The sequence below is a fragment of the Bos taurus genome, chromosome 29 (genome assembly GCF_002263795.3).
Source record: "Bos taurus isolate L1 Dominette 01449 registration number 42190680 breed Hereford chromosome 29, ARS-UCD2.0, whole genome shotgun sequence".
Classification (NCBI taxonomy): Eukaryota; Metazoa; Chordata; class Mammalia; order Artiodactyla; family Bovidae; genus Bos; species Bos taurus.
In genome coordinates this window covers 28,798,326-28,810,991 of record NC_037356.1, presented here as the reverse complement: position 1 = coordinate 28,810,991, position 12,666 = coordinate 28,798,326, and the positions used below count along the sequence as shown (strand labels likewise).

The 12,666-nt window shown below is 54.1% G+C and overlaps 1 protein-coding gene across 5 annotated transcripts in view; it reads right to left on the bottom strand.

Annotated features, from left to right (window-relative positions):
• The window catches only part of PKNOX2 (PBX/knotted 1 homeobox 2), a 298,217-nt gene that overhangs the window by 83,867 nt on the left and 201,684 nt on the right, over positions 1–12,666 (bottom strand). For 4 of the 5 annotated variants that reach the window (XM_005226807.5, XM_059883037.1, XM_059883036.1 and 1 more), the window contains one exon: positions 1,038–1,146. In XM_005226807.5, the coding sequence (XP_005226864.1) occupies positions 1,038–1,124 (87 nt within the window). In that variant the 5' untranslated portion in view covers positions 1,125–1,146. Of the gene's footprint in view, positions 1–1,037; positions 1,147–12,666 lie in introns of those variants that run through there. The other variant, NM_001144108.3, reaches the window with a different exon arrangement.

The window sequence follows — 12,666 nt, the reverse complement described above, 5'->3', positions numbered from 1 at the left end:
GAAATAGTCCTGGCCTTTTTCTGGATACAAACTGAATGGAGTCCTGAACAGAAGGGAGATTCCTCCCATAGGCACACAGAGACCAGTGAATGAGGGAGCTGGTAGATCAGATCAGATCAGTCGCTCAGTCGTGTCCGACTCTTTGCAACCCCATGAATCACAGCACGCCAGGCCTCCCTGTCCATCACCAACTCCCGGAGTTCACCCAGACTCACGTCCATCGAGTCAGTGATGCCATCCAGCCATCTCATCCTCTGCTGTCCCCTTCTCCTCCTGCCCCCAATCCCTCCCAGCATCAGAGTCTTTTCTAATGAGTCAACCCTTCGCATGAGGTGGCCAAAGTACTGGAGTTTCAGCTTTAGCATTATTCCTTCCAAAGAAATCCCAGGGCTGATCTCCTTCAGAATGGACTGGTTGTATCTCCTTGCAGTCCAAGGGACTCTCAAGAGTCTTCTCCAACACCACAGTTCAAAAGCATCAATTCTTCGGCACTCAGCTTTCTTCACAGTCCAACTCTCACATCCATACATGACCACAGGAAAAACCATAGCCTTGACTAGACGAACCTTTGTTGGCAAAGTAATGTCTCTGCTTTTGAATATGCTATCTAGGTTGGTCGTAACTTTCCTTCCAAGGAGTAAGCGTCTTTTAATTTCATGGCCGCAGTCACCATCTGTAGAGGGACCCTCTATTCAAGGGTTTCCCTAAACACTCAAAGACAGACTCAAGTACCTGGAGCTGTCTCCCTGAGTGAGGGGTTGGGGCATTTGTCTGATCTGAGCAGGAATCGGGGTGGGGAGGGGCACCAGACCATGAGCAGGTACCGCACCCTGGGGTGCCAGGTCCTTGATGCAGGCGACAGCTGCCCAGGTGGGATCTGAACCTGGTGCTTTGCCAAGTGCAGACTCCTCTCAGGGAGTCTGGGAAGAGAGGTTCCCCAGGCTGGACAGGAGGAGAGCTGGGGTAGGCTTGGCCCTGCCCTTCGCCCGGGGAAGGCCTTCGGGTCCCCTCCACCCCGCCGCTGGTCAGTCACTCACCTGTGGGCTGTCCTGGTAGGCTGGGGGTGGGACATTCTGCGTGGCCATCATCGTCAGAGCGGGGGCTGGGGAGGCATGTTGCATCATGGGATGGATTCACATGGGGGACCTGTGGCAGGAGAGAGGGGGCCGCACTGTTAATCGCTGAGCGCAGGGAGTCCTGGGGACCAGCCACTGGATGTGTACCCAGGCCAGGCCCCCGGGGACTGACCAGATACAGCAAGGGCTGGAAGCCCATGGGGGAGTGCAGGAGAGTTAAGGGGAGAAGCCTGAGTAGGGAGGGACTTGCTGTGCTATTTGGACTTGGAATAAACAATATTCAAATCACATGTAAAGCAATCTGGGAAGCCAGCAGCCCTGCTTCTGTTCAGCACCAGCTCCAGCCTGGTGGGGGCCCAGGGAGAGGCAGGAGTCGGGAGGGGGCCTGGTCCGTGGCAGCACTGGAGGAGGGCGTGGGAGGGGGCATTGGAGGTCATGTGGGCACGCCATGGTCAAGCATGCTTTCCCTTCCCAGGCCTCCTGGAGCCACCCTATACCCTCAGGGCAGAAATCTCAGCGCTGGTCCTCATCATATACACTTGCCTGACTGTATGGCCTCTCCCTGTTCACCTGGGAGGGGGCCCAGTTCTTGAGGCTCTAGCTTACTGTGTTCCCCTTTTGCCTGGCACAGTAATAAAGCCACTCTTAACCTTTCCTCTTCCATAAGAAATAAAAGAAGACGAAGCCTCAGCCCTCACAGTTCCAGATTTCCAGATTCCCCCTCCCCTCCCCAGGAGTCTCCCAGCACCACAGTAACCCCGGAGGTGTGCTCACCACACCCCCTAGTGATGGGAAGGGACCTGGGGCACCGGCTCCTCCCCAGCTGGAGGGAGGGGCGCGTAGCCCCAGGTGACCGCTTGGAGGCCTTCCAGGAAGGGACAGAGGCAGGGGAGCAGGGGCCGCTGCCGCATGAACGCTCCTGCACATTCTACTAAGACTTCCTCAGCCTGTGTTCAACTCTGAGTTCAACCGTAAGTGAAGCCAGAAGAGCCGCAGAGCCAAGGGTCCTCTTACAGAGGAGGAAGCAGAGGCAGAGAGGACAGACGTGTGTGTGTGTGTGTGTGTGTGTGTGTGTGTGTGTTTCAGGGAGGGTGTGGTGCTTGGGAAGTAGGTTCGCCAAGATCTCTAGATTTCCCCCGGTGGGGGCTGCCCTCATCTACCAGCCCTCCCATCCCATCCCCCAAAAGCGAGCTGCCCCCATTGGCCTCGAGGTCTCTTCTTGAATCACTAAGTGGTGAAGTAAGAGGAGACAGCCTGGCTGTACCACCCAAGGAAACAGAATGCTCAGAGAGCTGTTCAGTTGCAGGAGAGGCCCTGAAATATTTAGAGCTGGAAACCACGGCTCATTGCCCGATACAGGCCTGTCCATCGAGAGATGCGGGGACTCCTGAGAACGTCCGCGAGTGCAGGGCCTGGCCTCCTCCTTGCTGGAGGGCGCTCAGGAGCAGGCAATCTTGGCGAGCGTGACAGTCAGACCCTCCCTGCCCTTCCTCCCTCTCCCTGGGGACCTCAGGGCTCCATCCTCTTCTTCCCTGATGTCCTCCCAACACCCCCTCCGCAAGGCCTTCCAAAATGTTCACATCTCTGAATTCTGTGGGAATTGGAGGGAGTCAAAGGGAGGGTCTCCAGGGCCCCATATGGAGTGTGTGTGGGTGTGTGTTGCTGTGTTAGTTCTTTTTCAGGAAAAGGAGGAAAGACCAGCTTTGGTGACCCGAGTCTCCAAACCACCAGGTGTGCTTTGACCCAAAGTCCACGTGTGAAAGCCCTGGAAATCCAGGCATTCATTCAGTTCAGTCCAGTTCAGTCGCTCAGTCGTGTCCAACTCTTCGTGACCCCATGGACCACAGCACGCCAGGCCTCCCTGTCCATCACCAGCTCCCGGAGTCCACCTGCCGGGAGCTGGCCTGAGGAACTCCACCCGTGGCAAAGGCCATGAGAGAGGAGGCTCAGCATACACAAAGGCGGGATCACAGGAGGAGTTCCTCAGGCCAGCTCCCGGCATCCACCCAAACCCATGTCCATTGAGTCGGTGATGCCATCCAACCATCTCATCCTCTGTTGTCCCCTTCTCCTCCTGCCCTCAATCTTTCCCAACCTTTCCCAGGGTCCTTTCAAATGAGTCAGCTCTTCGCATCAGGTGGCCGAACTATTGGAGTTTCAGCTTCAACATCAGTCCTACCAGTGAACACCCAGGACTGATCTCCTTTAGGATGGACTGGTTGGATCTCCTTGCAGTCCAAGGGACTCTCAAGAGTCTTCTCCAACATCCAGTTCAAAAGTAGCAATTCTTCGACGCTCAGCTTTCTTCATAGTCCAACTCTCACATCCATACATGACTACTGGAAAAACCATAGCCTTGACTAGACAGACCTTTGTTGACAGAGTAATGTCTCTGCTTTTTAATATGCTGTCTAGGTTGGTCATAACTTTCCTTCCAAGGAGTAAGCATCTTTTCATTTCATGGCTGCAATCACCATCTGCAGTGATTTTGGAGCCCAGAAAAATAAAGTCAGCCACTGTGTCCACTGTTTTCCCATCTATTTGCCATGAAGTGATGGGACTGGATGCCACGATCTTAGTTCATTCAGCAGAGGTTTATCAAGAGTCAACTATATACAAAGACCTGTGCTGGGGGTGAGGGGACAGATGAAAAGAGGCAAGGCATTCTCCCCAGGGAGGGAGGTGATGGTGCAGTGAATCGAGGTTCCTGTGGAGAAGGTGGGGGGGAGGATGACTTCCCATGCTAAAAACCCGAGACTGCAGGGAACGCCTCTTGGCCTCACTGAACTTGTACCCCATCCACCCTGGCCTCACTTCCGAGACGGACCGCCAGGTCATCTTTGTAGCCAAAGCACCCAGGGTCACCCCATCTCACACGCACTAGGTACTGAGACCCAAGCTCTACTTCTGCAAAGAGGCTTGGAAGGAAGCCCCAGGTGGAGCCTAACTCTGCAGGCAGGGAAACCAATGCCTTTTTCATGGCTGGGTCTTGTCCAGAAGGTGAAAAACATCCCAGAAAGGCGAGAGCAGAGTGAAGAAGATTGGGGGACAGGGCATAGGATATACACTCCTTGAGACATCAGAAAGAACCTGAAGAATGAAGACTTCTGAGATATTAAAAGGGGCACGGAATCTCTCTTTTTCAGAAAACCTGGAGGGAATAAAGGAAATACAGGCATTTCAGGGATGTGCTAGGTTGAGCTTTCCTGGAAACTCTGGCAGATGGGGTAATTTTGGATAGGTCGTACGGGTCCTGAAGGCAGGATCCCTTCCGGGGAGCACCAATCTTAAACGCTCCTTGCCCAGAAAAAGCAAACATCTGTGGGGCTGTAGGGCCAGAAGCCTCCAGAAGGGGGAGCCCGGGGGGCAGAGTTTGGCGGCAGATTTTTCTTCCCCTTGTGGGGGTAACTAGGGACAGGGGAGCCTGGTGGGCTGCCATCTATGGGGTTGCACAGAGTCGGACACGACTTAAGCGACTTAGCAGCAGCAGCAGCAGCAGTTCCCTCCTGGGTTTCCCAGGTGACTCAGTGGTAAAGAATCTGCTTGCCAATGCAGGAGACATGGGTTTGATCCCTGGGTCAGGAAGATCCCCTGGAGGATGGACAGAGGAACCTGGTGGGGTGCACTTGATTGAGCACACTCACAGTTCCCTTCCACCTTGGGTTTGGGTTTATATAAATATATATATACACCTATTCCCCAGATGAGAAAGTCATCGTGAAGGCAAAGCACAAGAAGCTCAAAAGGAGGAAGACTGAGGCTAAGAAGAGGACTCTTTAGTTTGCATTCTTTTGTTCACTGTCCAATGGATGGGAAGTAGGGTCACTTTAGAAATGTTTGTAACAGCTGATGAACTGCCCTACCTGGGGGTTAAAGAGAGATGGCAAGAGTAGTCTAGGGCTTCCCTGGTGGCTCAGATGGTAAAGAATCTGCCTGCAATGTGGGAAACCTGGTTTCGATCCCTGGGTCAGGAAGATCTCCTAGAGAAGGGAATGGCAATTCATTCCAGTATTCTTGCCTGGAGAATTCCATAGACAGAGGAGTCTGGCGAGCTACAGTTCATGGGATTGCACAGAGTCGGACATAGCTGAGCGACTCACACACACACACACACACACACATACACACAAGAGTAGTCTGCACCCAGAAACCAGCACTATCCAGGCTGACAGGAGATTTTTCCATCTGGAGCCTGCTGGGCTGTGGAGCAGGGTCTAGAGGCCACGGGAACAACTTTCTGAGGACCCAGATGGCCTCTGCCCCTCCTCTCCTCCTCTCTGGGGTCACCACAGGCCACTAGGCCACTGCCCTACTGCCCTCTGGGGGCTTCTCCTGCAAAAAACAGGAGGCCTTTTCATCACGGGCTTAAGTTTCCTTCCCTACGTGCTCAAGCACAGAGCCTCTGGTAACCCGACTCCGGGGGGACCGGGAGCCCACCACCACATCCGGAAGCTATTGCTTTTCTTCACCCGCACAGGTGCCCCTTCTTCCCACCAGCTGGGCTTGGGGTGCAGAGGGTCCACGAGGGAGCATCCCGGAGAGGAATGTGGGGGTCTGACTTCTCTTGGCCGAGGCTCCACAGCAGGGGTGTGGGGGAACTCCTTGAGCCATCACTGGGCGCCAGGCCCTTTGGGGAACCCTGCCTTTCTGGCGCTTTGTTTGGGAGGCTGGAGGGCGCGGGGGCCTCGGAGTATTTGTTTGTGGCCGACGGCCGGGAGGCTGCTCCACCCTGTCCAGAGGCCCCAGCCCTCTGTCACCGGACACCAGGGCTCTGGAGGGACACAGCCAAGACTGCAAATGGAGGACACACGAGGAACAGTTTACCACTGAGAAATATCCCACGTCACAGGACTATTTTCAACGCTGAGCACCTTTATTAAGGGGAAGCTGGGAAGGAAAAAAAAACAAACAAACCCTAATGCAACACTCAACCCCACAGTGACATCCAGAAGAAATCATTTGTCACTGATATTATCATCCGAAAGAGCTAAAACTGCCATTTTACAGAGCTCAGGGGCCGAGAGAGGATGTGCGCACAGGTTGGGGGTGGCTGAGGGACGTGAAGGCCACCCCTTAGGAATTAGGGAGGAGCAGCCCGGGAGCACTCACTCCCTCTGCCTCCTCAGCTCCAGCTCCCCAGCCCCACAAAGTGAGGCTCGACTGGAGCCCAAACTCCAGCTTGTTGACAAACAGATTGAGAAAAAAGACCCAAGCTTGTTAGGAAGGAGCTCATTAGGACTTGTTGACAAGAAACCCATTAGACCAATTAACATTCTATTAACGGCCCGGGGCACCAAGGGGTTAACGCTGCCCAGCAGTAATTGGGTTGGGGTGCCTGGGTTGGGGGCTCAGGGCCTTAAGGATGAGAAACTAAGTCTAATTGGGAACTCTCCGGCCAGCCGGCCCCACAGCATCAGGAGCAAGCTCCCTGACCCCGGCCGACCCTCCCCTGGAAGGCCTGAGGTGGGAGAGGGGACAAAGGGACCAGCTTCCCTGTGGCTCCCCACTGTGGGCCGCTCCCCCCCTCCACTGGAGGCTGGGTAGGTGGCTGGCACAGGACAGGCTGGGGAGATGTTTCCACCCTCTGGGACACCTACCCTTCTTCCCTCCCTTCCCCTAAACCCCCTGGACCAGGGAAGGGTTCTGTATTAGCCTTGGGAAGTAAGTCTCCTCTTTTGGAGAGCTTTTCAGTAATATTGCCCTCTCTTACAGAACCTCTTTGGAGATGCTAGGATCCTTGAGAGCCCAGGGCCTGAAGAGGGGTAGGGAGGGGTGGGAGGCAGCTCTGATCCTGGGCCTGCCCCCTTTCCTCCCACCTCCCCCCTTTCCTCCCCACCCCCACCGCCCATCACCCTCCCTGCCTCCCTGTTCCCATCTTCCCTCCCTCCTTCTCTCGCTCCACATAAGGGCATCAAAGAGGCGGCACTGAGGTGCCCCCTGGCCCAGGAGCCCTCCTCTTCTGTCCCCCCCACACTGGTAGTATCATTTTCCTTTCCCTGCTCCTACAAGAGGCTGTGGCAGTCTGGGCCTCCATTTCCTCATCTGTAAATCCCCAGTGATCATATGGAGGCTGAGCTTAGGGTCAGAAAAGGCTGGGTTCCACACCCAGCTCTGCCACCTCTCTGTGACTGTAGGAGTCCCTTTCCCTCTTGATCTGCAAAACGAGGGAATTCACTAGAATATTCCCAAAGCCTCTGCCCAGGGTTAGCACACCACACAAGCTCTGCTGAATAGAATGGAAACAGTTGAAGCTGGTAGCTTCATTCTAAAGCCTCCCTCATTTGAGAGTGAAGCAAGGGGGCCCCGGAGTCCAAGAGAGGCAGGAAGCCTCCTCCACGCCCCCAGCCCAGGGGCCCCAGGTGGCTCCCGCCCCCTCCCCCAACCGCAGGCCCGCCCCTCTGAGCAGCTGCCCAGGCCAGGGTTCTGACGTCTAGACAGATTTGCAGGAGGCTGAAATAACACAGTGAACTCAGCAGGAGGGCCCGAAAGGCTGCATTAGTAACCTGGCTGGCTCAACCGTAGGCAGTTCCCTTTATTTTCCTTCCGCGGAGAGCCTGGTCCAAAAGGGAGTCTCCGGCCCAGCTCCCTTCCCAGAAGCAGCCTGTAGGTGGCGCCGCGGAGCCCCGCTTTAATTGCATTATATAATATAACCTGTTTACTAAATCATGTAATCAGTCGGTTTAGGATTTACAGCTTCGGATGTGTATAGAGAATTGGACTTTGAGTCAAATTTAAAAACAAATAAAAATGAGAGGCAGCTGTTGCTGATAGTGTGATATTCATCTTTTGGAAACAAATTCACCCCGCTGCTATAAATTATGCCTGGGGAAAAAAAATGTGTTGGTGGTGGGAAGGAGTTGGCTACGTCTCCTATGCTGGCAACTCGGAGCGATGAATCTTGAAATAACGGTGTCAACCTGTCACTGATTTCATGTGACTCTGTGGATTTATCTAAAGAAACGCAAGCATGCGCGTGCACACACACACTCAGACAAACACACACACACACACACACACACACACACACACACACACCAGGTCTCTTTCGCAAAACCCAGTAAGGGTTAGAAACCGCAAGTGGAAAGCTGAGTGCCTAGAGGAACTGGATGGTCCCCGATCCTTGGTGCTTGGAGTCAGCACCGGGGTGACAAGGCTTAGGCCAGTGTGGGGATAGATGGTAGGAAGGATGGAGGTGAGAGAGAGGACACACCCATGGGTGGGAAGCTTCAAAGTGTAAGCAGGTCTGATGGAGGTGTTTCAGAGAGGTGAAGGGTCCTTGTAGAATAAAGGGAAAGGGCCAGCCCCCAAGAGCCCCCCGCCCCCCCGACCAGCACAGCAAGCGCTGGATCTGGGCTTGCCGTTCAACCCAGGTGCTAGGGAGCCAGGCGGAACCTCAGGGCCTGGGGTGACAGGAATGCTGTGGCCTAGTGACTGTTGTTCCCCACTCCCCCCCCCCCATCTTTCTGACTTTAGGGTCCTAGGGGCAGATAGAATCCTCTCAATGTAATCCTCTCAACGTCTCAGCCAGAAGGGCGACCTCCCTGGCACCCCTCTGGTTCCTGCTTGGAACTCTCAGTGGGGAATGATTCTCTACAGCAAAGGTGACAGCCAAGACAGCAGGCAGCTCCGGCCCTCATGGTCACCCACAGCCCTCTGCTCTGACTGCCCTTCGCCACCTCTCTGGGCAGCCCACTTGGGAGGTGGAGCCAGGTCATGACCTCTTGTGACGGTGCTGGTTTCCAAGGAACAGAGGAGCCAGTGGGTCCAGCCTGAGTTTGACCAGCCTGGCCAGTTTCAGACTCCTTGGGAGATGGGGAATCTCCCTCTCTCTACCTCTCTCTCCTCCTTCAGCCCGTAACCTCCCTTTGGTCTCTGGAAGAGGTCGGAACCATCTGTGGACCGTCCCAGCAGCGAGGTCCTCTCCATGGCCTGTGGTCCGCCCTCCAGGAGCCTGCCCCTCCTCCCCTCTCCCCACTCCAAGGCCATTTCATTCTTTGTGCTGGAATAACAATATGTCTCCTCTGGGGCCGGGTCTAGGAGTCATTTCTGTGCTCACGGACCCCAGTCTGGGGATGGGCTACAGCTTGCTGCGAGACCCAGTTCTGGGAGGAAGGGGCTTATAATCCACTCTGGACTCCTCTGTGCCCACAGTGTAGTGTGTGTGTGCTGGGGTAAGGGGGGTGTGGGCGGGGCTTGTGACATTCCCTGGGTGTTGCAGGGATGCTGAGAATCTCTGACCCAGGTCAGTGGCTCTCCTCACCCCTGATCGGCTTTCCAGGGGAGGAGACCCATCCTGCCCCACTGCCTCTGACTCACGGGGGCTCCTGGCACCTCAGCACCCAGAGTTAGGGCTGTAGCTTTCTTTCCTTTATGTACCCGGTTCCCTTTTACTGTTCAACTTGGTTTCAAAAAAAAATGGACCCGGGTCAGAGTTAGGAGAGCAGCCTTTACTGTGGCCCCAGCATCTCTCCTGTCTGCTCCTTCTTCGCACACAGGGACCAGGAAGTGACAGTCCCCCATTTTCCTCCCTGCCTTGGCTGTCACACCTTTTTTGGCTTCAAAAAGCCGCTGATATATTTTACAAACTGAAACAGCAATTTAATTCCCCCTGATAGCGGCAATTGTCCATTAGATCTTCCTACCGAGGAGCTTAACAATAATTCCTTTCATCCAACTGCTTGCTTCTTCTTGATCTGAGAATCAATCCCATAAATAGCAGGCGAGAGTCTTCACATTACTCTCCCCCTCCAGCTTTTAGCATTTTGATGAAGATTCTCATCTCCTCTTTAAGCACTTTACAACTTGGTGATTTTTCCCCCCTTTGGTTCCTTTAACAAAATAAAACAAAAAAGCAGAAAGGGGGTGGCAGGGGAGGGGGGAGCATGCTAGCTATAAGGGTAAGCACAGCCCTGCATTCTTCTTACAGAGAAGTGGTATGTACTTTCTCCTGCTGGAAGGCAGGGGGTTGGCAGCAATGACCTCCAAGGGTCATCTCCAATCTGCCTTCAAGCAAGTGCTGCTCTGCCCCAGAGGCCCCATTGGTCTGGTCCTAAATTTCACCCACAGCTGGGTCCTGCTTTTGCCAGTGATACTTGACTTAGAACACAGTTTCACTTTCTCTTCTGCCCTGTCTCTGCATCCCAGGAAAGGGGGTTGGAGGAGGCCATCGCTGGTTCCAGGCATGAAGCCTCTCCCCAGGCCCGTAACCAGGGTCCCGCCCATCCCTTGGGCAACTCTGGAGCCTAGAGATGGGAGTCCGCCCTCTCTTTTTCATCTCCAGCCCTCTTCATCTCTATCCAAACAGCATGAGTGGGAGAGGTGGGGAGGAACGGAGACAGGAGAGAGCTTGAGGCCTTTCATTCAATTATTTTTCTTCTCTCTCAAATGTGCAGGCAGTCCTAGGGGTCTGGGGCAGAGGAGGGCCCTGCAGCTCTTCCATGGGAGCAGCCAGGGTGGATTGCCAGGGCAGCTGGGAGCCCCGGCCAGCTCCCCCGGGACCCCATCATGTGCTCCTGGTCTGCACACATACACAGAGAGAAACAAATCTAAAAATGAACCCAGGGACTGAAATCCCCCTCGACAAACCCGAATCCCAGGTTTATTATTATTTGTTGAGAGCTGACAGCAGCCACTGCTCAGGAACTGAGCTGAGAAAACAACACGGGCTGGGCCCCTGAGGCTTGCGACTCAGCAGAGACAGACAAACAGCTCAGACGCTGGGGACCCCAGATGGAAGGAGCGTTTCTGCTGTCCTACCTGCCTGCTTCCTCCTATCAGTCAACTGCCTTCTCAGAGGCAGTCACCCGGGAGGCCGGCCCTCCCTGGGAGCCAGGAAGAAGAATAGAAGTGAGGGGCTGGGATGGAGGTGCAGGGAGAGGTCTGGTTAGCGGAGTTCCCAGAACTAAGGGACCCAGGCACCTATCGGGCATGGCACCTGAGACGCTCTCAGATTCTCCTGGAAGCAGAGGATGCTAAGAGGGTCAGCCAGGCCACCTTTCTCTCTGAGAAGGACTGCACTACATTATCTGGCTGGATAATATCTGATTTCATTTTTAAAAACTTCCTCCAGAGGGGGAAAAAAAGGGGGTCAAGAATCAGGGCTATGAAAGCAAGTAGTCCTTTGGGCTCAGTTTATCATTGAAAAGCCACTCATCCCCGACACTTCCTGACTCAGCCCATAGCTGTCCTCACTCTGGGACCTCGGTGAGCCCGTGAGAAAAGACAGGGGGACCCCGTAGAGTCCACAGCAATGTGGTCAGCTTGTGGGAGGAAAGGGCACCAGCTGGGTGCCTTGGTCCTCACGGCTGTTTGGAACTAGAGCAGGTACACTGGCTGTGTTCCTGATCTGTCAGAAAGGCAGCCCTGGGGGGTAAGGGAAGGGAGGATGGCATCTTCCATGTGAAAGGGGGTGATGCCGGGCAGTCACCCCTGGGTTTCAGCATCCAAGCCCCAGCTATCAGACAAGCCCCATCTACCTCCCGAGAAATAGTGCCTCTGCGGTGCTTCTCTGCTGGCAAGGTCCTCTGTGTTACACGACCACACCTCTGCCTGCATCAAAACTTTGCTCAAAGCCTTCTCTTCCACGAAGCCTTTCTTCACTTTCTACTCCAGGACCATCCTCTCAGCTGGAGCCCTGCCGTCAGGCAGAGGGAGGGCATGCAGCAGGATTTAGCGCTACGTGTGTTTCTATGTCCTGGAAAGCCTGCTTCCCACTTGGGTCTCATCTCGCCCATTGACCTCTATGTTCCCAGCAGACAAGATCATGGCCTTGCCTTCCTTTTCCTTCTGGGGAAAAAGGTCTGTGCAATGTGATTTTACAAGGTCTACCTCCTTATGGAGGGCTTCCCAGATGGCTTAGTGGTAAAGAATACGCCTGCCAATGCAGGAGACACAGGTTCGATCCCTGGGTCAGGAAGATATCCCTTGGAGAAGAGAATGGCAACAACTCCAGAATTCCTGCCTGGGAAATCCCAAGGACAGAGAAGCCTGGTGGGCTACAGTTCATGGGGTTGAAAAAGAATTGGATACGACTGAGTGACTAAACAATAATAACAACCTCCTTACAGAGCCTGGATAGACATAAAACTTCCTTTGGTTTATTGTTGAAATGTCAAACAGACCAATAAATCTAAGGATATTAGATACTAGGACTTGAAGAAAGGATAAATCTTTAAGTCCCAGCAGTCATTTACACCTTAGTGAGAATAAGTTTGTTTCCCTGGAGCCAGTTTTGCCCTGGAGTGAGATGATAATCCAGAATTATTAACAACGTCAACTCCTTGAGCCCTTGCCATGCACCAGGCATTATGCTAAGCCACTGTCACAGAGAACCCTATTTATTGTTCCCAGCAACCGTAAGGTACAGCTGTGATAGTTGTCCCCTTTCAAGGATGTGAACACTGAGGTTTGGAGTGGTGGAGAGAGTTCTCAAATGTGACACAAGGCCTGATTTCAGAGTCTGGACGTTTAACCTAGAAGTCTGGGGTGGAGGCGGGGAACACCAGCGGAGCCCTGGAAATGGAACAGGAGAAAGACAAAGCTGACTGTGCAGAAGCTACCATCTGGAGTCAGGACACCCAACACAGGTGGT